Genomic DNA, 25,684 nt, shown 5'->3' on the forward strand with positions numbered 1-25,684 from the left:
TGCTCAATAACTAAACAAGTTGGAGGCATTTGTGTTGTCAAATTAAGTCAACATGATGTGCTTTTTAGGATTATGCCAAAATGAGAAGCCAAAGGACTCTACAACAGGGGAAAAATGAAGTGTTCTTTTAAGTACAGGAGACTTCAATAAGTTTGGCAAAGCCAGAGAGATTTTCTATTCCTCACAGTAATTCCATCTCTCAAATCAATGGGAGCTCTTGAACCTGAACCTGTGATTGGAAACAGCATTCTTACGCTGCACATTGGAGCTGCACAGCTGTCAAGTGAACGGGTGAAGTCACATACAAGACTAGTAGGTTTGTTTGTCGGGGCATTCTGATGCCCTATGCCCAGATCGTCCACAGTTGAAACATGACCCTCCAAAGCTTCTGTTAATACACATAATTCAGCAGTCATATCAGGATTCACCTTTATTGTAAAAATGGTGTTAAAAGTAAACAAGAATGAAATAAACAATGACAAATACTCCTCCAATCTTTGAGACGTACTACTAATACACCTACGTCTCATCTTTTAGGCTCATTTGTGCACACGAAAGTATCCCCTAGAATTTTGAGATTAAAAAGTCCCAAAGACAGAATTGAGCAATGCCACATCACATACTTTGCCATATTTATTTCTTTTTCTTTATTTCCCTCGTTTAATTGCGAAGGGAAAAAAAAAATGAATTGCTGATGTAGCTATAAAATAGGGAAATTTTTTATAGAAGGGCATAAATGAAATTTTTTTTTTTTTTGCTGATATGGCTATAAAATAAGAAAAAAAAATAAAGAAGGGAAATAGTGAGGAAAAAAAACGCTGTTATGATAAATTATGTTAAAGGGGAAAATTTTAAGAAGGGAAATAAATAAAAAAGAAAAAATTACTGATGTGCCTTTGGTCAATAGAATCTTGGGACCTTTTAGTTGCAGAAATTGAGATAGGGGGAAGACCGTCTTGGAATATTTTGGAGTGTAATATCGGACAAGTCTTGAAAAGTTGTGATGTAACTGTACTGTACTTTTCCCAGTAAAAAGAATCAATCAATTAAAATAGGTATTGCGATACCAAAACCAGAACAATTATAAGCAAAATCCAATAAACAATAAGAGAAGAGCAAGATAATATAGATGAAAACTAGACAAAAATGTGGGACAGGTTAAGCTCCAGCTCCAGCTCCAGCTCCAGATCCATCACCAAGAATGATTCAAAAATACTTTGGATCCCCAAGGGCTAAGGCCATTTTGTGGCCCTTTGCAACCAAAATAAGTATAACATTTCGAATCATTAATATACTTCTTGACCTCTAGTGATCATGACCTACATCTGGTTTATCAATCATAAAGAAGGATCCAGTTCTACTGTATCTAATCCATATTCCTGATCTACTTGGGTTTGATCAGATATGGATTGATATTTTTCAATCAAAGCAAGGCCCAATCTGGAACCTATATTGTCAATTATAATTTCAGAATTGATTCAAAATCTGTTTGGACTAACACATGAAATGGCCACAAACCAAGAGTGATTCTTTTTTTTTTTTTTTTTTTGCTTTAGTGTCATTGTGCTCTTTAAGGTAAACAAAATATAGTAAGCGCCTAGAAAACATGGGTGCCAGTAAGTATCACGTAAAAGAGAGATGAATACCTTTCTCTACTCCCAAAAGGTGATGAGCGATTTGATCTACCACTACTGATTAGCGAATCATCACCTTTCCTTCTTGAGTTCCGAGACCAACTGTTGGCAGTTCTGTAGTTCCTGCCACTGTGTTGGAAAACATCCTCATCATCAGAGCCCCGTGCACCTTCCCAACCACGGGTGCCTCTAAATCCTCCCCTTTCCCTCGAACCTCCACGTAAACTGCGTCCTCTGTTAGAAAACCTACCATAATTATCACTAGAGGGGCCATCGTCTTGCAACACAGGCAACTGCAAAAACATGCATGAATGATAAACAAGAGTTAGCCAGGAGCTTTTATTTTATATAAGCATTAACCATCAGTAATTTCATTCATACTGCAGCTAGAAGTGCAGTCAAAAGCAGATTAGGGGAATCGACAGTCCAAAAAACTCCTTGATCACCAACATCACACTTTTTCGATGGAGAAGAGAAATGAATATAGGATTTTAGCTAATTCCATCAATAGTCTAATCTAGATTAGTCTGGAACCTGTTTTATCTCCCCCAAGATATTATTAATATTGTCAGACAATGCAAGAGACCATAAGCACCTTTACATGTTTTCTGATTATTAGTTTCTGGTAGGCTATGTTTGGTTGCAAGGGGAATTAAAGGGAAGGGAAGTGAAATTTTTATACTTAAAAAAAGAAATATATGTAATCATTACCCCATTTGACTATATCATTACTTTAAATCATTCCATATTTGGTTATAAAATTTCACTTTACTTTACATCCAAAACCCTTTGCTATAATATTTAAAATAAAAATTACATGTAAAATGTATCATTACCAAATATGGTTAAAAAAATCAAGTGGTTTATATAATCACATTGAATCACATGGGGTAATGATTATAAACATTCATTTTTAAGTATAAAAATTTCACTTCCCTTCCCTTTAAATTCCCCTTGCAAGCAAACAGAGCCGTAGGGAAAAAGCTACACCCCAGCTTACTTATCGACTCATTACCCAACCAAAAATGAATAAAATTGGAAGAAAAGGGGGTAAGAAACTAAAAAAAGAAAGGAAAGGGAAGGGGGGGAGGGGAGAGAAAAAAGAACTTCAGTAGGAGCAACCTTGGTAATCTTGGATACAGTATTTCCAGGAGGGGTCTGCTTATTAAGTAGCTCCTTGGCAATCTCTTCTGGCAGGTCAAAAACAGCTCCTTGAACCTGAAATCATAGGCATTTAAGATATTCATGTGAGACCAATCAACCTGTTCCACGGGCATCATTAAAAAATTGCATCACGATGTCAAAGAGGATAAGTTGATGATAGCATGATGGACATGATAATGTCCCAACCTCTAATTTTTCTTTAAATGGCAAAGATGTGTGGCTCTAGAGAACTACAATATGGGTTTAACTGTAAATTTTGGAATGAAATGGCGGAACTATTTAAGATAGTTAAGAGAGGTGGATCCATCCTTAATTCCATTAAAGGACTCAACTTATTCTTGGCCTCTAACATTAGCCACTTCCAGGTTGTGCATCCAAAATACCTAAATTCTCTGCCATTCAGATTTGAATGACATCTTTCCAAATGCAGATTTCCCGACGCCAGTTCACTTGAAGACATACTCGGCTAAATCTAAGAGCTAATGTATAGAGTGGAATAGGGGATACAGAAGAACATTGGAGTGGTCCGACTGGATGCCCATAACTCCAATCATAAAATAGGAGAATACATTTCACTGTGCTTAGAAGATGTCTGGGTCCTTTAGGAGCACCCTGGACATGGATAGCACCATAGACCACTTTTAGGAGATGAGACGGTTGAAAAAGTTCCTTTCAATCAAATCTTGTCTTTGAGGTACAATGATGTGAACATTTCTTGGCTGATTTTGGCACAGTGAGAACTGCATTCAGCAAATACTTTTCCGTGTGTTAGTTATCTTTCAATGTTTCCTAAATAAAATTAATTAATCATTTTTGTTTTCTCCCCCTCCCCCCAAAAAAGTACAGAGAAAGCTCAAAAATCAAGGTCGAAGGAAAGAATCATTTATAAATGCATCCATTCCACATACACACCCTTTCATCTGCAATTAAGTATATCTTTCCAACTTCATCAGCGGCAGCAGGATAAACATCAGAAAGAAAGCCAGTGACAGTCCTTGCAGACAGAAACCCTCTAGAATAACCTGGATCACGTATAAATTGCAGCGTCACCCTTCCCTGCACCACAATTGTACAATTTGATTGAGTGATAAATTTTTCCCATCAATGTTACATGGAACAAAAAAGATCAAAAGATCAATAAGTGGAAAAACTAGATGTTGGAAATTGGAATGCAGAATGTTCCGAAGAAATCCAATGCATTAAATGAAAAATAAGGCCTGAGGAGTACTGCAGACAAAAGCATCTAGAAACAGGTTGGTATATTAACACGAATCTGAAAACAACTTTGGTTACTCCTACAGCTCAACAGGACTAAATGACAGGGTTTGAACAAGTGAGAGAGCTTCAATGGGAACTCCAAAACCACAACCACAACCAACGCTGATTCTGAAGTCTATGAACCAGAGTCCAAAGTAGCACCCTGAGCTAAGGAACACAAAGTTAACTCAAAACTAGTTCTCTATGCTTTCTGGAAATGGTTCACAGATTTTTCCTTTTCTAATCAGTAAAGAATCCTCCGCAGCCTGAAAGATCTAAAACTTTCCATGCTAGCACCAAACTGAAATGGCCATGGAACAAAATTTTCAAGGTCCAAGTCCCTGGTGAAAAATATATCGTTGTACCCAAGATATTTTCGGGTTTTCAGGCAAATGCCCGGTTCAAGTCTTGAGGGTGGCCACTTTGTGCAAAAATGCCAAAGGTTAGGATCTACTCCAACCTCATCCTTCCTAGGACCCTGGATAGGTGGGGCCAGCACTGGTTAATAGCCACTATGTAATGGTTCAAGTTGAAAGTAAATAAATCATCATTTATTCAAGGGGATTTTCCATAAGCTTTACTTACCAAGTCGCAGTAGTATGTTTTGTAATCGTGCTCTACCTTCAGCAAGGAGATGATATTGCACAAATACAGTAACAGGTGTGGGGTATAAGACTCTAACAAATTAGGATGCAGTGACCGTTTTGGTTGGTTAACAAAATTAAATTCTCTTATCTTGGTCACTTCATTTGGATATTTTGGTTTAACTTTTTTGTACATGTAATTTAATGGGGCAAGAGAACCCTGCCGGTCGGCCTGGTGTAGGAAACACCAGACCAGCGAGCCGACGGGAGGGCATGCGGAAGCATATTATCATGCGCTCTTTTCGCACCCTGCAGTTTGGGTGTTTCCTATGCCAAACCGGTAGGGTTCTTTTACCCTAAATAATTATTTACATAGGAGGTGGCACAAATGTAAGTTAATAACATGGAAGAGCGGCATGAATTTAAACTAATAACCAACAGAGAAGGGTAGCATAGAAAAATAGAATGAATGTAATTCAGTGACTATCGTAAAGAGTGCCATGAATGTAATTTAGTAACTAAGAAAATCAAGGGTGGCAAAAATGTAATTTAAGAACTAACATAAGAGGGTCATATGAATGTAATTTGATGAAAAATGTAAGTTTCAACGAACAAGAACCCCAAGGGGTATCTGAGTTGGCAAGGGACCTTCTCCTCAAGAAGCGTGTGGTTCTGAGTTTGACTCCTCTTACCTCCTTAGGGCCACTCACACGGTGGTGTTTAGTGTTCTTCATTGCTTTCGATGAAAGTTGAATGGTTCTCATTCAATCCCGGTATGACTCGGTCCATGCGGTTGTGGGTTAGTATGGGCCCGTGGGACTAGTCAAGCCAAAGGCTTGGATACCCGTCGTTAGCAAGAAAAAAAAAGGTGCAATGAACAAGGACTGTATATGATAACCGGAGTTCAGTTGTTGCCAAACTTACTTCAAAATGGATCTGGACTAATTTTTTATGTAGACGGGTTCTTGGACCTGACCATGATCCACCGTGAGTGGACCAGACCCATGGGGCATCGAGCCAACCAGCCTTGGCTGGGCCAGCCCATGCAGGTTGGGTGTTTCTGGCTCACTCAAAGCCAGACCGTTGGGTTAGATTTAGTTTCTATTCTGGCCTAAATCTAGTAGCTATTTTGTTATTTATTTCAAAATTTGAGTTAGGCAAGTATTAGTTAGGTGGAGATTTGTTTCCACTTCTATTCTTGGCTTATTGTACAAGGAATTCTCTAGCTTGTGCAGGGGGTTCATTTCCTTTTCCAGCACTTTCTATTTTCTGTATTCCAGCAAGCGTATTTAAATGTATGAGACATAGAGCTCTCGCCATGATTTTATAAATGAAAAGAAACTTTGCTTTGCCCAAGAAAACTGTGAGAGGCCTGATGGGTGAGATGCCTAGGAGAGGTTGAGAAGCTCGATCCATCTATCCTTCTACTTCTTCTATTGCTCCTAATCGATATTCTATGAGTAAGATTGCTTTTCTGAGAGTTGCTGCATGTTTAAGGGTCAACCGAGTGTGATTTACTGCTGCTGGAATCTGCACTTGATTGCTACAAGGGTATTGAAGGACTGCCCTTTGAGTTGCTGACTGAAGGAAGCATTATTCCACCTTGTGGTTCTGTTTTCTTGAAGGATTTCTGCTGAATCTTAAGAACCATCGATCTCGCAATCTTTCTATCGGTTGCTGTTCATCTTTGGAGGTTCAAATCACCACCCAAACACTGATGCTGAATGGTGATCTGGTGCTGATCCAGTGTGGGGATTGCCTATTTCTATTACTTACTAATTCTGAACCCTAAATCAAGAACTGAGATATCTCAGCATCTGGCCATTATTCTGGCCTGAGATTTGGACGGTGAATAGAACCTATGTTCGATGGGAGTTTGAGGCTGGTATTCTTGAGATTTCTGGGTTTTGTGATCTAAATGCTGCCTGTGATAGACCAATCTGGGTCTTGGTTGTTTGCTGCCTATACTGAGATATCAGACCTGATTTGTTTATTGTGTTTGCAGTCCCAAGAGTTGCTTATTCTGGTCCTTATATATTGATAAAATTTCTTTCATCAGTTGTGAGTAATTGCTGTAATCTACTGACAGTAGTGATCCTCCTGTAGAGTTGGTTCTTAGCTGAACTAGCTTTGCATTAATTTTGGCCAAAATTACCCATGAAATTGAAAAGAAAAAAAAAAAACCATTCTCCCAAAAGATACGAAAATAGACTATGTTACAACTCCCCAAGACCAAAAATAAATTTTGACAACAATTTCCTCAAACAAAACCAATATTGACATCTATGTTATGAGGCCTCATGTGGTAGAGAGGTTGGAAGAATGGTAAGAAGTCTAATGTGGATTTGGTTGACGGAACCATCTTAAGGCTCGGTCTGTCGGCCTGGTAATCTCTGTGAAAGATACCCAAGATTTCATCGATAGATGAATTAAGGACATCGTTTTTCTTAAGGTAACACTACGGAGGTCTTGTTTTTAATCTGTGATTTCGGCCCACTGTCAAAATGAGCGCTGAAGGCTTTGGAAGAATGGGGCATTGTGGACCTACAGGGTTAGGATTTGGTGTCGTGGGGTGGGGTAAAATAGAACCATAATCCTTCACATTGCAAATTTGGTACATGAATTAAATGCTTGAAGGACAGGTGATGAGCACAATAATGTGTGAAATCTTAGGAATGTAAGTGTACATTTTACCCCACTTTTGATAGTACTACTTTTATTTTTCTTGTTTTTTTTTCAGTTTCCAAGTCTACAAGAGAAAGTGCTTAAAGTGAATCAAGGGACCCACTCATTGGTACCACATCCTCTCTCCTACAAAATCCTGAAGATTATTCTCTCTCCTTGCCACCTCACAAGATCTTGAAGATGCTATGCAGAGATTCCTTTCTGATTTAATCAAGATTACAAGATATTGGTTAATATTGCAAAGAAGGAATAGAATTTGTTAATTTTGGAAACAGATTCTCTCTTTCCTCACACAATATCTCAGAGAATGAGGATTTTTACCAAGATTTAATTTAATTTTATTTTCTTTCTTTTCTTAAAGAAGACTTGTAGAAGGAATGAGGCAAGACAAAAGCCCTATAAAAGCCCCTTCCTCCCCCCCTCCTATTTATTATTATTCCCTTTAGTTTGTTTCTAGTTTATGCTTAGTTTTCTTCTCTCTCTCCCTCTCTCACTCTCTTCAGTTTTAGTTTTTCTTTATTTTTGCTTTAATCACTTTTGTAATAATTTTTTATGTCAATTAATGCAAGCACTCTTTTATTCTTATTCAGCCTTTTATGTTTATGATTTATGCAATTGAGTTGTAATTTTTAAAGTTATAGTTTTAGGCTTAGATCTAGGTGACAAGATCACGAGCCGTGGAGCAATTTTTTTTTTTTCAAGTTCAGTTTTTTTTTTTTTAAGATTTGTTTTCTCTAGTACTAGAAATTTCAGATTTGGTTTATTCCAAATCTGGTTTTTAGTACTGGTAGTATTTCAAATCACCCAAGCTTTCAAGTTCAAGCATTGATTCAAGTAAGTAGGCTCCTTCAATAATCTTGTCTCCCCCCTCTCATTCCCTCTTCTAACTACCCTTTCTTTCTTAATTTAGGATTTTAATTTCAGTCGTTACATTATTGCTATCCCTTTCCCCCAAGGTTCATGGCTAGTGTATGTGTTGGCTTTGCCCCTCCTAGCCATAGAACCATCAATTTGTTGCTTTTATTTTAATTGTCTCCCTTTCCCTAAAGCCAAGTAGAGTAACCCTTGTAAGAGTGACTCTCTGGTCAAGTAGGGAAGCTTCTATTATGATGCATCCCTCGGGCTAAGTAGAGAAACCTACTTGTGAGTCTCTCTAGCTTTATCCCTTTTCTTTTACTTTATTTTTATTTCAGCATTTTTTTCTTTTATTGTTTTTAATTTTAATTGCGTGGGTTGCTTATTTTCAGTTATTTATTTATTTAATTTTAATTGCGTGGCTTGCATCTTTAAATTCTTAGATGACGAATGGTTAGGACGTTATTTTAGATACATATGTTTAGGACGGTAATTAGAATTAGATCACAACCATTAATCAGTTCACTTTCGCATTATTAAAAGAAAAAAATAAATAAAGTGGTTGCTCTCCCTGTGTTCGACCCGTAGCTACACTGATCCGTACGCTTGCAGTTACATTTAAAATCTCAAACAGCAGGGCAGATATGAATTGTGTGGAGATTGATTCCATTAGCAATCGCATGGGGTCTGCAGGAAGAAATAAGCACGAGTGTTTGGGGGATATACATATGTTCCTATGTATTAGACTGGGCACAGAGATGTGGTACGTGCTATCAAACGAAAATCATATGAGTGAGCAGAACCTCCCTGGATTCTGATTGGTGGGATTTCTGATGAATGACATTTTGTATTTTGGTGCTTCCTAACTGTTGCACAAGTTCTTCTGCATATATATTAGTTTGTAAAGAAGCCAAGCAGAAGCAATAGAGTGTGCCATCAGTTTTGGTTCTAAGAATTCAGAGATAAAATAGACGAGTAAATGCATTTCACACTGCAGAATCTTTGGCTACTCAGAAATTGCAACTGAAAGTCAGTACGTTAGAAAATCTACAATTTATCAAATAAGGAGAACAACCCATATTTCAATGGATTAGCTGTCACTGACAATTTCATACTCTTACTTAGTAAATAAGACATTGAAAATGTTAGTATCAAAGTCCTAGAGCCAGCCACCATGCAACTAGAGAAGGAAGAAGAAGAAGGAAAGAAAGAAGAAAGGAAAGAGAAGAGGCTCACAGTGGAAGAGAAAACCTACAACCTACAGTGAGCAGTACATTTATTGGTAAAATTTAAAGTGGGAAACATAAGTAAAAGTAAATAAGCAAATAACATGAAAGAATTGAACTTAACCCTACGGCAGACAGTAAAGACAATAGACAGTAAGAATAGAACAACAACTCATAACAGAAAAGAAAGCATCCAGAAAGGAAAAATATCAACCATTAAGAATACCATTGACTGCAATTCATTCGAACCTAAATCAAACATCTCCCATTTACAATTCTAATGACTACTTGACATTGCTTATATACATAGTTTTGATTTTTGAATGAATTTTCCCTACCAATCCTAAGTCAATTGCAAGATAGTTTTGAATTAATTCTCCTACCAATCCATAGCCGACTGAAAGAAGTCTTTTTCAATTAAGAGTTCGATTAAACATTTCCTTCCCTCTCCTTTCTACTGCTATTTCAAGGTATGAAGTTCTGATGACCAATTGAGATGCTAAAGCATAACAAAGATGATGTTTTTAGGATAGAACAGAACAGGTGGATGGTCTATCAATACCTGCTCATGGGTTATAAGAGACCTAGATGAGGGGGGTTGGGAAAAACCACTCAAGTATGCCAGCGCCGCAGCAAGAGCACCTGTTCCTTGTTCTTCAATCAATTTTTCTGCAGTTGGGATGAAGAACTCTATGGACCCTGGATGAACCCCATTAAGAGTAGCTACAACTTGCTCAGCAGAGGATACTAAAACTTCTTCAATTGCTGGTGGACTGATAAACTCAAAATGGCATCCCACATCACGTTCAAGGGATTTTACAGTTCTCCTCTGGCTACTAGTAAACATCAGAATCGCAGTACCTTCCTTTCCAGCACGCCCTGTGCGACCAGAGCGATGAACAAAAGTTTCTGGATCATTGGGAAGCTCATAGTGGATAACCTGGATGGATGGAAAACGAGAAAAGAGGGTCACAACCTTCTCTCACATACAAATATAAGTTGTAAAGTCTAGAAATGTAAAATCCACAAATTTTCTAAACAAATAATAGATCCAAAATATTCAATCAAAAGAAACACAATGAACAATCTTCATGGTTTCTCTTTCAAACAACAGAAGTTAGCCATAGCTATGAAGAAATATGTTTCCCATTATATGTGAACTTCCCAGCAAGTGTTCGCAAGTACGCAGAGGATAGGGAGAGTCATTAGTTTATACAGAAGTTAGACATAATTATGAAGAACACATGTTTCACATCATACTTAAACTTCCCAATGAGTATTCGCAAGTAGGCAGAGGATAGGGAGAGTCATCACTCATCAGTCTACCTCTGTAAAACAGGAATCCTGTCCTCCCATTTCTCATTTAAGAACTCCCTGAATCTCCCTAGGCACGGAAGAAATTGATTTTGTTGATTTAGTTGATTTCTCAGAGGGCTATCTATCTATCTCTCTTTTTTTTCCCCCCGAAAATAACCTCACTCATGTCTTTTATCACATGAAGAAAAATAAGTCATGTAGGCCAAAGAGAAGGAATATTGATGTTTTGTGAAAACAGAGTCCTAGTAGTACTAGAAGTGCTTAAACTAAGTTTATGATTTAGGGAACGGCAGTAAGGAAATGGAATATATTAGGGTTAATGAAAATAGAGTTTTGGTGAAGTTGCATTAGGGTTTAATTGACTGGAACTGTTCTGCTGTTAAAGGGGGGAAAAAATAGAAATACAAAGAAACTATCTCCAAGGCTACAGTTTGATGGTAATTAAAGAAGCTGTCTAAGGGATAGGATGATGAAAATAATGGTGATAGAGGGCATGGCTGGAATAGGCTGCTTCAATAGACAAATGGAAAATAGAAGGTAGAAGAAGAAAAGCATAAGATAAGAATATATCTAGGAGTGCATATTCAAAGAAGTCTGCAATCCAAACAGCAATAGCACAAATGATGAAATTGATGCCACTTACCCCACAAATTTCAGTTTTGATGAAATTTGTTATTCAAACCAGATATCAACTAAAAACAGCAGAAGGATCAACAACAAATATCTCCTTCAGGCATGCATTTGCAAAGAACAAATGTATTGTGATCAAATTGAAGAGAAAACAAGTACCAGACGTGCATCAAAGCAGCAAGTCCAAATAATAGAAACTTACTAAAATTCCACAGAATTATATTATTATGAAATTCCATTTTGCATGTTTCAACTTTCAAGGAGAAATCTGATTAATAAGATGGGTGCAAATCCTCAATCATGAAGACAAACCACATCTGCCACATGAGAATGATGTGTGATCATGTGACAGGTTAAACATCACTAATGCGGGAGCAATATGATTTTCCCAATTAAAAATACCGAAAACCTTAAGCATTAGAGATATTCAACTCCTCTATACAACTAGGGTAAGTCATGTACAATTACCATAATACCCTTGAGTGAATTTATCACATACTCCTGGCCCTTGAAGGCTTTATTTCCTCTCCAAACTCTTCTGAAATGTATGCAGGATCTTCACACGGATGATCCAATTATAATCCTCTAAAATGACTTTCCAATCTGCTTAAATGGATTCAGAAATTCAGATTCAGACTATCCCTTCGATGAGGATAAAGAATCCAATGGTCTTGCAGCCCTTGACTGTGGCATGACACCCCTGGTCTTAACCTCCACAACCTGAATGCAGAGATTAATTTTTCACAACCCCCCAATTTTGGTTCATAGATGCATCTATTTTGTCTCCATATCAATTCATTGTGAGAAAACTTTCAATGGAAGTTCCAAGAAATTCAAGATCATGTTAAGGAATACTGAAAGAATCCCTTCAATTTCATTACATAGAAGCAACTATAAGTTAAAAGCTCAGGTTACCAGATCAACATTTGGGATGTCAAGCCCACGAGCTGCAACATCTGTAGCAACAAGAACAGTGAATTTTCCCTGCCGAAAACCATTCAGTGTTCTCTCTCTCTGATGCTGAGATATATCACCATGTAGTGCCTCAGAAGCAATACTGCTAGTTAAGGCCATTGACACCTCATCAGCATCCCGTTTTGTCTGTGTGAAAACAATGGTCTTGCCACCCTTCGCATAGACCTGAAAATCATGACAAAAGCCCAATTTTAACTTTATATAAAGAATTTTTTTTTTTTTCAAAGAACTAACATTAACTAATGCTAATTCAGTGGTCATCCCACACCATGGCTAGATCTAAAAATCATGAGAAAGACCAATATCAACTGAAACTGTCTGTTCATAAGGTCCTCTCATACCATACATGGCCCCAAACTCAATTCAGATGTTAATTATAATTGAAACATCCATATTGATATACATAGTTCAACAAAAATGAATAAAAACAGGCGGGGGTGTGGAAGGGACCCTTTGATGCCTTGGGAAGATATCAAATTCAACCCAGGAATATTGTGAAAATAAATAAATAAATTTTCAATTTTCTGCTGAAAAAAAAAATTAGGTGGGGGTGGGGAAGGGACCAATTAATACACGGAAAGATATCAAATTTAACCCTAGAATATTATGAAAAAAAAAAATTAAGTTCTAATTTTCTAGCTGAAAAATTATCATGTATGAAAGCAAACGCTGGTGTCCCTAGCCTGGATAAAGGAGGAGGGTTGATGCATGCAGCCGCCACTGGAAAAACCTAGCTTTGGTGCATCAAGTTGGCAGCTGGCACCCGAAAAAAACCATATCCAAACCCTTTTTACATGGATTCTAAAACTTATATTATTCAATGTTATGCTAAGGCATTCCCCGCCATAATAAGCAACGCTACACTATGATCCAGGTGTAGTGAAAAGTCAGCAAGGTTTAGCTAGGGTGTCCACCATAAGTAAGGCGCCACGTCGCCCAGATGCGATGACAAGTAGGCAAGGGTTCTCGCAGCTTAGACAGGTGTAGGTAAAGAAGCTAGTCCAAGATCACAGGATTAGAGTAGCATCTTGGAACATTAGATCTTTATAGGGTAAGAGTCTAGAAATGATAGATATTATGAGGAGAATAAGGATTAGCATAGCCTATGTTCAAGAGACTAGATGGAAGGGTAAACAAGCTAAGGAATCAAACGACTATAAATTTTGGTATACGGGAGATAGAAGTAATTAAAGTGGAGAGGGCATAGTAGTAGATAAATATTTAAAGAATGACCTGGTGAATTTTAAAATATTTTGAGATAGGATTATATCCATTAAGCTTGTATTACGGAAAGAGGTCAATATTAATTAGTGTGGGGATACGATGTCTTGTATTTTGTCTCTTGCAAAAGTTAGCTTATTCTAAAGAGCTGTTATGAGGCCTAGAGGAATAAGCCCACCCTGTGCATTATCATTGTTACTAGAAGGGCGGCAACAAACTAGTGGGTCCATGAGGGGGTTTCAGGGGTGGCAACCTCGACAAAAAATTTTGGGAGGATATATGGGTATTTCGGTAAATTTTCTGTATAGGGTTCACTATATATTTGTAGCAAGGACTCTCTCTCTGTAAGCACTCTAAGAGAGGTTTGAGGACGAGTGGCTGTAACCCTATTCTCCATTGATAGTGAAGCAAGATATCATCTCACCATGGATGTAGGCAATCTTGCCGAACCCCGTAAATCCTTTTGTGCGATTGTGTGATTATTGTTTATGATTTCCATTCGTTTTTTGCATCATTATAGGGTTCCATTTCTACAATTAGCACTTATGCACCCCAAGTAGGCTTGGATGAAAGGAGTAAGCTACAATTTTGGGAACAAATGGATGGATTAATGCAAGGTTTTAGTCAAGGAGAAAGGATTTGCTGAGGCAAAGGTTTCGATGAACAATCTATGTTTTTAATGCCTTATTTGTTTTGGTGATCACATTCTATTTGTGCGTAAAAAAGCTACTTGATCTTCCAAGTGCTTTGACGAGTATACAAGTTCCAAGCATTGAGAAGCAAGTCCTTGAGTCCAAGCATCAAATTGGAGATATGTACTTGCTCAAAAGACTTTTTCCTATAGAGTGGTGGAGCACCAAAATTGAAGATTAAGTCGAGCCATCTATGAAGATTCAAGCAACTTGAACCAAGACTGGAAGAAATTCTATGTTTGCTTGATTGTGTTCCTAAGATAAATGTTTTCTTCTTGTAATTATCTAGAGGATACTAGAATGTAGTGATCGTGGCAGAGCTGAGGATGTTGAGATGAATGTATGGAAAAATTAGAAGAGATATGATAAGGAATCTAGGAGTAGCCTCGATTCAAGAAAAGCTCCGAGAATATCGTTTACGGTGGTGTGGACATGTCCAACGGAGACCTAGGGATGCCCCATGAGGAGGATGACCAAATCCAGATCAAAAGAGGTAGGGGTAGAGACCTAAAATGACCATAGAGGATGTTGTAAGAAAGGACATGCAAAGGCTAGGTCTTGGCTCCAATTTGACCTCAAATAGAGCTATTTGGAGGGCAAAGATTCATGTTCCCATTGATTGTAGGTGGGATGTTCTTGTGGTAATATTTCTTTTCCCATGTAGCCGACCCCATATAGTTGGGAAAAGGCTAAGTTGTTGTTGTTGGTTGTTGTATACTAGAATGTAGTGATCTTGAATGCTTAGCTCAATTAATTACCTGAAGACCTAAATGGAATACCTAAGAGAGGTGGTTAATAGGTAAAATGACTAAGTCAAAATGGACCCAATGGTTGATATTCATATTGAACCTCGACTTGGCCCTATGGTAACCTTTATGGACCTTATCTTGGTTCACTTGGCATGGTTTATGCATTAACTGGAAGATATTTCAGAGCGATTTGTAATGTGTTTTTCCTTTTTTACCTTTTACCCCTCTTGGCTATCTTATAGTATTGGCAAGTGCAAGGGTACTGTTGCCGCTACTATCTTCACCAGTGGCCACAGCGACTGGCGGGCTGCTGTTCTTTTTCCTCTTCTTCTCCCCCTTCTCTTTTTCCCCTTTCTTCGCCCTTCTTTCCTTAGAATTCCCTCATTTTAATCCTATTTCCCCCCTGGATTTCTAGTCTGGTTACCTAGACAACTTAGCAACTGGTTGCCATTGGGCTTCCACAACTGCCTTGCCGCTAAGCGGCACCTTGACAACTATGGTGATGAAAAATGACAACCAAACACAAGTCTTCTAATTTTCCAACCAAAACAATGTTAGCGTTCATGTGCAAAGGTACTTTGGGTACAGGACTATTATGTCATAAAGTGTTTTTCCTTTTTTACATTTTACCTCTTTTGGTTATTTTATATTATTAGCATTGGGGGTAAGGATGCAATTTTATATCTCGATCTGTCTCTTCTGATTCCCCCTCTCTCCTGATTTCTTCTCTGCAATTTCCTATCTCGATCTCTCTCTTATTTTCCCCATCTGCCATACATACCTATACCTACCCCACACTCCACCCCTGATTATCCCTCTGCCTGGACATCATTTTCCTCCCTCGACCTTCCCTTCCACCTAGACTCTTGATCTCTCCCTCCCCCAACTCCATCACAGCTGCCAGAATCACCTATTGCCAAAATCCTTTTCCCATCAGCAAGCGAGTACCTCGCTCCTCTGCAACCCAACAGCCTCCACCAGCAGTGGAAGCTTACCTTACTCCAAAACTGACCCTCGACCTACACATTATCCTTCCATACTCAACCTCAACCTTATCCGCTGTTACCGCACATCCTTGGCACAGCTGCGCCAAACTATACCGGTCCTCCCCACAGTGATCGGTGTTGGTTCTGGAAGGGGTCAGAGACCTCAGAGTAGTAAGGGACGTTTCTTATACCCTCTCTTTTATTTCAGCAGCTATTGTTTATTAATTCAAGTATTGGACCATTGGTAGCCTGTTATCCTGTCTTGTATCACATTGCTTGGTTCATCTAGCGTTATTCTTTATTGTTTATTGTTTATGTTATGTCTGATTTTCTGCTTATGTCGGTTTGAACCTGTTCACATTTTTACGTCCTCCATTGGTGCTTATGTCTTATGCTTTCTCTTATGATGATAATGAATCTTTGATACTTTAGGTGCCTTCCCACTTTATCCTTATCTTTCATGTTCTCTTTTATATATATATATATATATATATTTTACAGGTGTGTCAGGTTGGCAGCTGGCACTTTATTATAACCAGCCATTCACCCTTTGCATGGATCCTCAAACTTTTTTTTTTCTTTCCCCTTTTATCTGTTACCTTGTATATTTGGTCTTTTGACAGGGCATCCCACTTAAGACACAATGATGTGGTGATTAGTAGGCACATGCATGCACGAATTAAGAAGCCTCCCCATGAGCGTGGGATTAGATTAGCCACTTGGAACATTAGATCGCTAAAAGGTAAGAGTTTGGAGCTAATACAATAGATCATAAATATCAGAATCGAAAGCAATTATTTTGACACATTAGTTCAAACTAGTATTCTTATAATCAATGGGATTTTTTTATTTTAATTGTTTATTTTGGGTTCTTGAAACTGAAACTGTTGAGATGACCATAGTTAGTTTACTATTTACTTTGGTTATTAAATATTTACCGTAGTAAGTTTCGTAGATAGGGACGCTTAGTCAACAGCACCCTACTTTCATTATATGGTTGTAATCTTCTTACAAATAAGAAAGACCTCTAACATTACTGGGAAGTCAAATCACCCTCCAATCTCTGGTTCCAAATTCAACTTGGTATTAGAGCCCAAAACCCTAATCTCTTTTAATTTTGGTTTTTTCTTCTCCGTTCTTGGAGGCCTCGCCTCCTAGTCTAACATGGTAGACTAAACCACGTTCCATGCACATCTAACCCAAACCCGCCGCGCCTCCTCACCGTTGTCCCATCCATGGATTAAAGTTTTGGTACCAATCATCTTATCAACTGGCTAAATTTAAGATACGTACCGGAGGGGTATCATATCGTATCGCATCAGAGATACTTTAAACCATGGTCCCATCTATGCGACCCAACCTTGCCACGCCGGTGCTGCTCTCTACGCCACCTGTCGTGTTTCCTTGTGCTTCCTCACCGCAACCCTTATTGTTGCCAAGTTTCACCAGAGGTGTCACCGCCACCTATGTTGCTGCCATGTTCTTCCCTCCACGTGTGCTTCTCTTTTAAGCTATGACTACGTTGACTGATGATGCCAGCAATGGTATCTCCTCTGGGGTCCAAGATGGTCGTCGTCCAGGCAACTAGTTCTCTCTGAACCCTGGGGTCCAATCAAGTTTAATGGTTAGAACTACCTCACGTGGTCTCGTGCCTGCCTGCTTACAATTGGTGGGAACTTCGCTGGCCCTATCACTGGAAATACCAACAACTCTTATTCCCCAAGTGATAACAAAAGTGATTTTCCTTTTTCTATTATTCATTCTCATTTATAGGTCCTTTTCAGACTATTGATAGGAATGGATCATTGGTTTATTACTCTTATTGATAATTGTACTCATCTTACTTGGGTGTATCTCCTTCATAGTAAGTCTGATGCCTTTTGTTTCTAGTCCTTCCATGCCATGCTTCGGACACAGTTCAATGCTACTGTTTGAGTTCTTCGTAGTTATAATGGCACGGAGTACATTGATGGTACCTTTCAGCAGTACCTTGACTCTCACAGCATCCTCTCTCAGACTTCCTGTGTTTGGACCCCTGAACAGAATGGGATACCTGAGTGCAAGAACTGTCACCTTCTTGACGTCACTCATTCTCTCATGTTTGCCACTGGGGTTCCTAAACATCTTTGGGGGGATTATCTCCATACTGCTGCCCCACCTTCTAGTGTGCTTAAACTTAAACCCCCTATTTCTTTTCTCCTGGACCCCACTCATGTTCTCATGTTTGCCACTGGGGTTCCTAAACATCTTTGGGGGGATTCTGTTCTTACTGCTGCCCACCTTATTAACCAGGTCCCTTCTAGTGTGTTTAAACTTTAAGCCCCATATTTCTTTTCTCCCGGACCCTTCCATTTCTTATACTCTTCCTCCCCAGGTCTTTAGGTGTGTCTGCTTTGCCCATAACTCCTCTCCTTCCCACTCTAAATTGGATCCTCGTGCCCTGCGGTGTGTATTTCTTGGTTACTCGGGGCCTCTCAAAATAGGTATAATTGTTATCACTCTCATACTCGTCGCTTGTATATAACTATGGATGTCAATTTTCATGAATCCAAGGCCTATTTTTCATCACTTTTTCAGGGGCAGAGTCTTGAGGAAGAGCTTCCGTTTATTATTGATATGTCTCCTATTCAGGGGGAGCCACCCGTTTAACATGTAAAGTATGTGATCACTTACACTCGGAGGTCCAAGGAAAAGGACATCTCTAATGACCAACCATACCCTTCTGCAGCACCTCCATCGGATCCACCATTATCAGGTACCACTCCTATACTTGATAATGTCCTTGTTGCTCCTATACTTAATATACTTGTTTCTCCTTTAGAGGATGATTGTCCCATTGTTGTTCAAAAGGGAGTTCATTCTTATACCCTGCACCACATTTCCTATTTTTTTCTTATGCATCTTTGTCTCCCTCCTATAGGGCTTTTATTTCTTCGTTGTCTTTTGTGTCTATTCCACAGGCTTGGAAAGAAGCCATCAATGATCCTAAGTGGAAGACTGCTAGAGTTGAGGAAATGTGGCATTAGACAAAAGTGGAACCTGGGAACTTGTCCCTCCTCCTCAAGGGAAGAAATTGATAGGGTGCAAATGGGCTTTTACGATCAAGCAAAGGGTTGATGGGACAATTAAGCAATATAAGGCACGCTTAGTGACCATTGGCCAAAGGTTTCACCCAACTTATGGGATTAATTGCTAAGAGACCTTTGTGCTGGTTGCAAAGATGACTTCTCTTAGGGCATTGTTGTATGTTGCTGCCAATTTTGGGGTGGAATCTTCAACAATTAGATGTCAAGAATGCATTTCTCAATGGGGACCTTGAAGAGGAAATCTATATGGACGTTCCTCTTGGTTTTGCATCTCTCCATTGTTGGGCGTGTCTGCAAGTTGAAGAAGTCATTGTATGGTCTCAAACAGTCTCCTTAGGTGTGGTTTGGCTGGCTCATGCAAGCTATAATGAGCTTTGGATACAGACAGGGTCAAGCGGATCACACCATGTTCATCAAGGCGAAAGGTACCCAAGCTACTACTTCGATCATCTAGGTTGACAATATAGTAATTACTAAAAATGATGATGCGGAGATCTCCAATCTTAAGGCTTACTAGCAGCAAAGTTCAAAACTAAGGACCTAGGGCCTCTTCGGTATTTCCTTGGGTTTGAAGTTGCAAGATCCAGTAGAGGTACCTTTATTTCCCAAGGGAATTATGTTTTTAGATCTCTTTACTGGCATTGGTATGCTTGGGTGCAAGTCTACAGATGCCCCTATGGATGTTAATCATCAACTGCACAATGTAGTGGGTTATCAGTAGATAAAGAACAGTACCAGAGACTTGTTGTCCAACTGATCTATTTATCCCACACTAGGCCTGATATTGCCTATGATGTAGGGATAGTTAGCCGCGTCCTTCATAACCCCAGGGCACCACACCTTGATGTTGTGTATCGGATTTTATGATACTTGAAGTCTACTCCTGGGAAAGGTATTCTCTTTTCTAATAATGGATATTTGAAGATTGAAGCCTTTACTGATGTTGACTGGGCTGGATCTATTGATGATCGGAGGTCTAAATCTGGATATTGTTCTTTCCTTGGGAGCAATCTTGTTACATGGCGAAGCAAGAAGCAGTCTATGGTGTCTCGTTCCAATGCTGAAGCCGAGTATCGTGCGATGGCTAGGGGATTTGTGAGTTGGTATGGCTTAAGAACCTCTTATGTGAACTTAAAGTTGCTATTGAAGGCCCTATGCAACTGTACTATGATAACCAGGCAGCCATCAGTATTGCTCACAATCTTGTTCAGCATGATAGGTCTAAGCATATTAAGATTGATAGGCACTTCATAAAGAGAAGCTCGAACAAGGGACAATCTGCATACCCTTTGTTAGTTTTGAGAATCAGTTGGCTGATGTGTTTACCAGGGTTGTTCTTTATAAGGCATTTCATCCTCCTATCTCCAAGTTGCGCATGTATGATATATTTGCACCAACTTGATGGGAAGTGCTGAGATTTCTATAGTTAGTTTACCATGTACCGTAATAAGTTCAATAGATAGGGATGCTTAGACAACGGGCATCCAACTTTCCTTATTTGGTTGTAATCCTCTTATAAATAAGAAAGATTTCTGTCATTACTAAAAAGTCAAATCATTCTCCAATCTGTTTCCTAATTCAACTAAAACTAAATAGAAAGGATATGATTAGGAATCATCACCCGATCTGAGGGCTGGCATTACCACCAGGCACCAATACCCCAACCTTGGAATCACCACCAAGGAGCCTACTGAATCACAACAGCAGGGAGGTATGAACCACCACAAAACAAAAGGCAAAAGCCAATCTTTTATTACTCAAATTCGTGTCTAAGGCTGTAACCCCGTACAAACTTATATAGAAGACTAAAAAACACACTCCAACTCAAAAAGGAAAGGCCTACACCAATAAGGTACTTAAACTAACTAGGAAATTGAAATAAGACTGGATTTTTAAAGCCCAATTCCAGCCTAACCAAAAAAATTAAAATAAAGAAATAGGACTTTAACTAGACTAACTGATAGAGTAAATGCCATACTTATTTCTCCTACCCATATTTTAGCCTCATTAAAGGGCATGCCTCGGCACAATAGTAAGGTTGCTCCCTTGCGACCTAGTAGATGTGGGTTCGAATCGGGAAACAGCCTCTCCGGGAAGCTGGGTAAGGCTGTGTAAATATGAGCCTCCCAAACCCCGTAGTGGCGGGATCCTCGTGCACTAGCTATGCCCTTTTAAGTGGCCTATTACAATAAAAACCCATTCAACCCAAGGCCACTTTTGCTGATTTTTTTGCAGTAGGTACAAAGAAAGACGAGGAAAAGGAGGGGGAAGATGCATAGCATATTAAGGTTAGTACATTTTCATCTCATACAGCGCCATGCCCAGGAGGACAGAGGACTAGTTGCAGGACGGAAAACACCCGCACAAACAAAGAAAAACAAGTATGAGGCAACATAGTATACTAAGTTCTAGTGATTATCATATCACAGAGCACCACGCCAAGAGGACAAAGACTAGTCGCAGGAGGGAAAACTCCCACACATACCGTAATCAGGTCACTAAGAATTGTCCGTTTTGAAGTTGCAGTTGTTGGTATGGCATAAAGCTTTATTCCTTCTGCGAGCTTTTCATCTTGATCACCAACCTATATGACAAAATACATGATTAAAAAAAGGAAACCAAGTTTCATTTTGGTAATATACTACAGTAGCTTGCAAAATATATTGGATTTCTTTCTATTTTGGTAGAACTAAGAGCCAAAAAAAAAAGGAACAATAAGCATCCAGAACATCATAAAAGAGAGGCCCCAAGAACCAAATCTTAAAACAATATGCATGCCCCATGTGATACATGGCTTAAGAACCCCGGTGGGAGGAGTAAACAGAATGCAACAAAGTATTAGTGAACCGACAGAAAAATCGACAGATTAAGAATAGAAGGATACCAAATCAATTGTCAATGGATTATCCAAGTATTTCCTTGCCAATTTCTTTACCCAACCAGGCATTGTTGCAGAAAAAAGCATGCTTTGTCTCTGAGAAGGAAGCTTTTCTAATATCAGTTCAACATCTTCCTCAAACCCAACAGCAAGCATCTGGTCAGCTTCGTCAAGGACCAAAAATTGAACTTCAGACAACTTAAGACTGTTACTCTTAATCAGATCAATAATGCGCCCTGGAGTTCCCACCACAACATCAACCCCACGAGAAAGTGCATTTTGCTGGGTATTGTAAGAAACTCCTCCATAAACACAAACGGTGCTCAAATAATATGCTGACTCCTTGATTTCCTTTTCAACTTGCTTTGCTAACTCCCTAGTCGGTGCTAAGACCAGAACCCTTGGAAGACGACCTAATCGCCTTCAAAGAACACAAATATAAATTAGGCCATTAGAAGAAAGCAGAAACTGCAAGGTCATCAGATGTTCAGCATGACATCTCTACCTTGAAGGACTTCGCCCTTCGTCTTCTACAGTAAGATGTTTAATTATTGGGATTCCAAAAGCCAGTGTCTTCCCTGTTCCAGTCTTTGCACGTGCAATGAGATCTCGGCCTTCCAAGGCTGGCAGTAATACAGCTCTCTGAAGCATTGCAAGAAAACAACAGAGAGAGAGAGAGAGAGAGATTTAATAAGAAATCATAGTCAGCAATCATGACAGTCAAGCAGTTAATCTTGAAACAGATAGAATAGTGACTGTGAGAACTAAAGAGTTTTGCAGGGCAGCATCTACAAATAGAATACCATTGCATTCGAACAAGAGCAGGATAAATCCAGACACACAAAATAAATTTTCTTTTTATTGGTCAAATGGATTTTGAGATCCCAAAGAGAACCACAGAGCCTCTAGCACTCCATCATTGGCACAAATCGCTGTGATGGAGTTTCAACCCTTCAGACCATCAATCATCAGCGCCAAAATAACCGTCCAATTTTCCTGGCATTGAAGATCTTTTGGCTAGGAAGCCGTTCATAGGTTGAGGTGGAGTGCAAGAATGCTCTCCTCCTAAGTGAATAAATATATAATTCTTTTTATGTTTTCTCTATCTTTGAAGGCCCTGTTTCTTTAGTGCCTACCTAATGTCTCCCAACTTAATGGAGTCGGCTACATGGAGATTCCAAGCAACGATAAGAGCGAGGATCCATGCAAAAAGATTGATAGGTTATGGCTTATTATAATAAGTGCCAACTGTCAACCTGATGCACCACTACAAGTTAGCCACAGGCTTATAACGACAGACCATAATAAGGTACCGGCTGTCTACCTGATGTACCATATAGATTGGTCAAGCCAAAGCGCCCTACATGCATTACGTCCACCACCAAGACAATCCTTAACCCAACCTACTTTTATGAAAGGAGGAAAAGCAAGCTTGCTACAGATGGTAAAAGCAAAATTTTCTTAAAATTCATTATTACTAAAAACTTTAAATCAATATAAACTCCTAAATAGCCCCTAAAAGATGGCCAAACCTATAATTTAAAATCCATAGACATAAAAACAATAATTCCCAGGTTTTCATATGAAAAATGCCAAAAGCAAAGTTATGACTAATTAATCCTTTGCTGGCCTGTTTCCACGCGATAACTGCCACGAAATTCACAAATAATATTTCAATGAATAGATCCACATCAGTTCACCATTTGCAGACAGTCTAGGTATTCAACCTAAATGCATGTTGGTCTCACTTATAAAAATGAACAAGTTTCTGCTATGTAATATGCCTATCTGGGACATCCATGATGGTGTTTGGAAGAGGATTGCACTTCGCAGAAAGACAGGAAAGGAAAGCTGAAGTATACAGCACATAAAGTTTATAACATGGTTATGGTTTACCAAAGTACTTTCTAAAAGGTACATATCAAAAGCTTTGTCCATGAAGTGAGGGAGTGTGAATATATATATATATATATATATATTTTCAGTGATTTAAGGAAATGAAGGTGTCTTATGTCATTGGTGACAAAAAGAGAAAAAGAAGAAGAAAGCTTCATTCGTGAAGTGCCAATTCTCATACAACCCTTTGGTAGGATTAATGCAAAATGCAATATCCACATCATTAATGCAGTATGTAATATCCTTGAGCTACTGAGGGTATACTATGTAGGCATCATTAATGCAAAATGTAATATCCTCCAGCTTCTGAGGATATAGACATCATAAACATGGATCCAAATCTTTATTGTGGCAACAATCAGATGACAGATGAAGAGCATGCTCTATTCTTCCAGCAGTACCCAAAATCAAGGAAGAAATCAAATATGTGCTTTAGGAACTGTTTGTAATCAAAGAGGAGCCAATACAGGTTTCCGGTACCGTAAACCTGTAATGTTGAAAGGGAGAAAGTAAAGCCTGTAACATTGAAAGGGAGAAAGTCTTACCTGAATGGGAAAAAGATGTGTAATCCCTCGTTTCTGGAGGGACTCGACCAGCTGCGTTGGTAGACCCAAATTGGCGACGGAAAGTTCGTCTTCTCCTCCTTGCTCACCCTCGTCGTCTTCGTCTTTCACTTCCAGAGTTCCCTGGGACTGGGAGAAGCCGCCAAGACCTTTAAAGGCCTCTTCACTCAAGACCGAGTTCGGGGTGGCAATTGCATGACGAATGAACAGAGGAACACTCCTTGCACTCCTCTGATTTCTCAGGTTACAAGAATAAGCAACTTCGAAGCCCTTGTTGTAGGCCTTCAAAACTCCCAACTGGTGGGGCTTCTGGTAGAAGGGCGGAGATAGAGAATACAAGCTTTTTCGGCAAAGTTCAAATGATGGCGTCTGGAACATGGACGACACACCTATGGTAGAAGTCATGGTGTATTGCGAAATGTGACCCCAAAGCTCCAGTGGAATCACGACGAGCTACCTTATTAACAGCAAGAAGGGAAGTTGGTGTTGGTCAATTAAACCGCTGTTTCGGGTTCAGGAGAAATAATAAGATTTAAACATACGGGAAATTGCAAATAGTAGATAACAAGGGTCGCGGTTCTTCTCTCCTATTCTCTTGTAATATTCTGTCGAATTAAAACGGGTGACGGATAGAGATAGTAGAGAGATACTGACAGGTTTATGCAAGCTAATGATCAAAGCGGCGGCAGTGGCAGTGGCGGTGGCGGTGGCGGTGTCGATGGGGGAGATACGCAGTTGCGTCGTCGGGGCCCCGGAAGAAAGCAGAGGAATTCGATAAGGCCAGTTCCAAACGTATGGCCTTATGAACCTCTCCTCCTTGTATGGAGATAAGACTCTATGGCGGAGGGGTTTTGAGCAAGTGGAACAGAAGCGCGCAACGTAGTAAATGGTTTCGAGTCTTCGACCGTTTCTTACATAGCTGGGTAGCAAACTCATAGCAGGGCAGCAGAGTCATTTCAACCAAGGGATAAAAAAAAGGAGAGAATTCCCTCAAAAAGGAGCGTGGCCGTGTACGAGCATGGAAATCAATGAAATAACAGACAAAAGCATTAATAAGGGCGGGATTTATACCTTTCAAAAGAGGTGCGGCATCATTTCAGCCACCCCCTTTGTGTCTAAATGCAAGGTCACACTACCTTTAGGTTTTTTTCTCCCAAAAAAAAAAAAAAAAAAAGGATATTGTTCTTGACAGAGGAACAACTTCTATCATAGTTTCTCTCTCTCCGACCCGTGTGAAATGATCTATACAGGTAGAGAAGAGAGAGACTATGGGAACATTGGTAGTG

At 39.3% G+C, this 25,684-nt stretch overlaps 1 protein-coding gene across 2 annotated transcripts; it reads right to left on the bottom strand.

Annotated features, from left to right (window-relative positions):
• LOC122057893 (DEAD-box ATP-dependent RNA helicase 3, chloroplastic) lies at positions 1 to 25,349 on the bottom strand. 2 transcript variants are annotated; one of them, XM_042620241.1, is made up of 11 exons: positions 25,053 to 25,349; positions 24,381 to 24,851; positions 22,445 to 22,581; positions 21,946 to 22,360; positions 21,547 to 21,645; positions 12,268 to 12,492; positions 9,968 to 10,345; positions 3,711 to 3,854; positions 2,757 to 2,852; positions 1,647 to 1,927; positions 1 to 388 (listed from the first exon to the last, which is right to left on the bottom strand). In XM_042620241.1, exons 1-11 carry the CDS (start codon positions 25,332 to 25,334, stop codon positions 310 to 312), a joined length of 2,607 nt encoding a protein of 868 aa, XP_042476175.1. In that variant the 5' UTR covers positions 25,335 to 25,349; the 3' UTR covers positions 1 to 309. The 2 variants fall into 2 exon arrangements, with proteins under 2 accessions (XP_042476175.1, XP_042476176.1); XM_042620242.1 differs by having other exon boundaries at positions 24,381 to 24,855; positions 25,053 to 25,194.
• Between the last annotated feature and the right edge of the window lie 335 nt (positions 25,350 to 25,684).

This window comes from Macadamia integrifolia, chromosome 12 (assembly GCF_013358625.1).
Source record: "Macadamia integrifolia cultivar HAES 741 chromosome 12, SCU_Mint_v3, whole genome shotgun sequence".
Taxonomy (NCBI): Eukaryota; Viridiplantae; Streptophyta; class Magnoliopsida; order Proteales; family Proteaceae; genus Macadamia; species Macadamia integrifolia.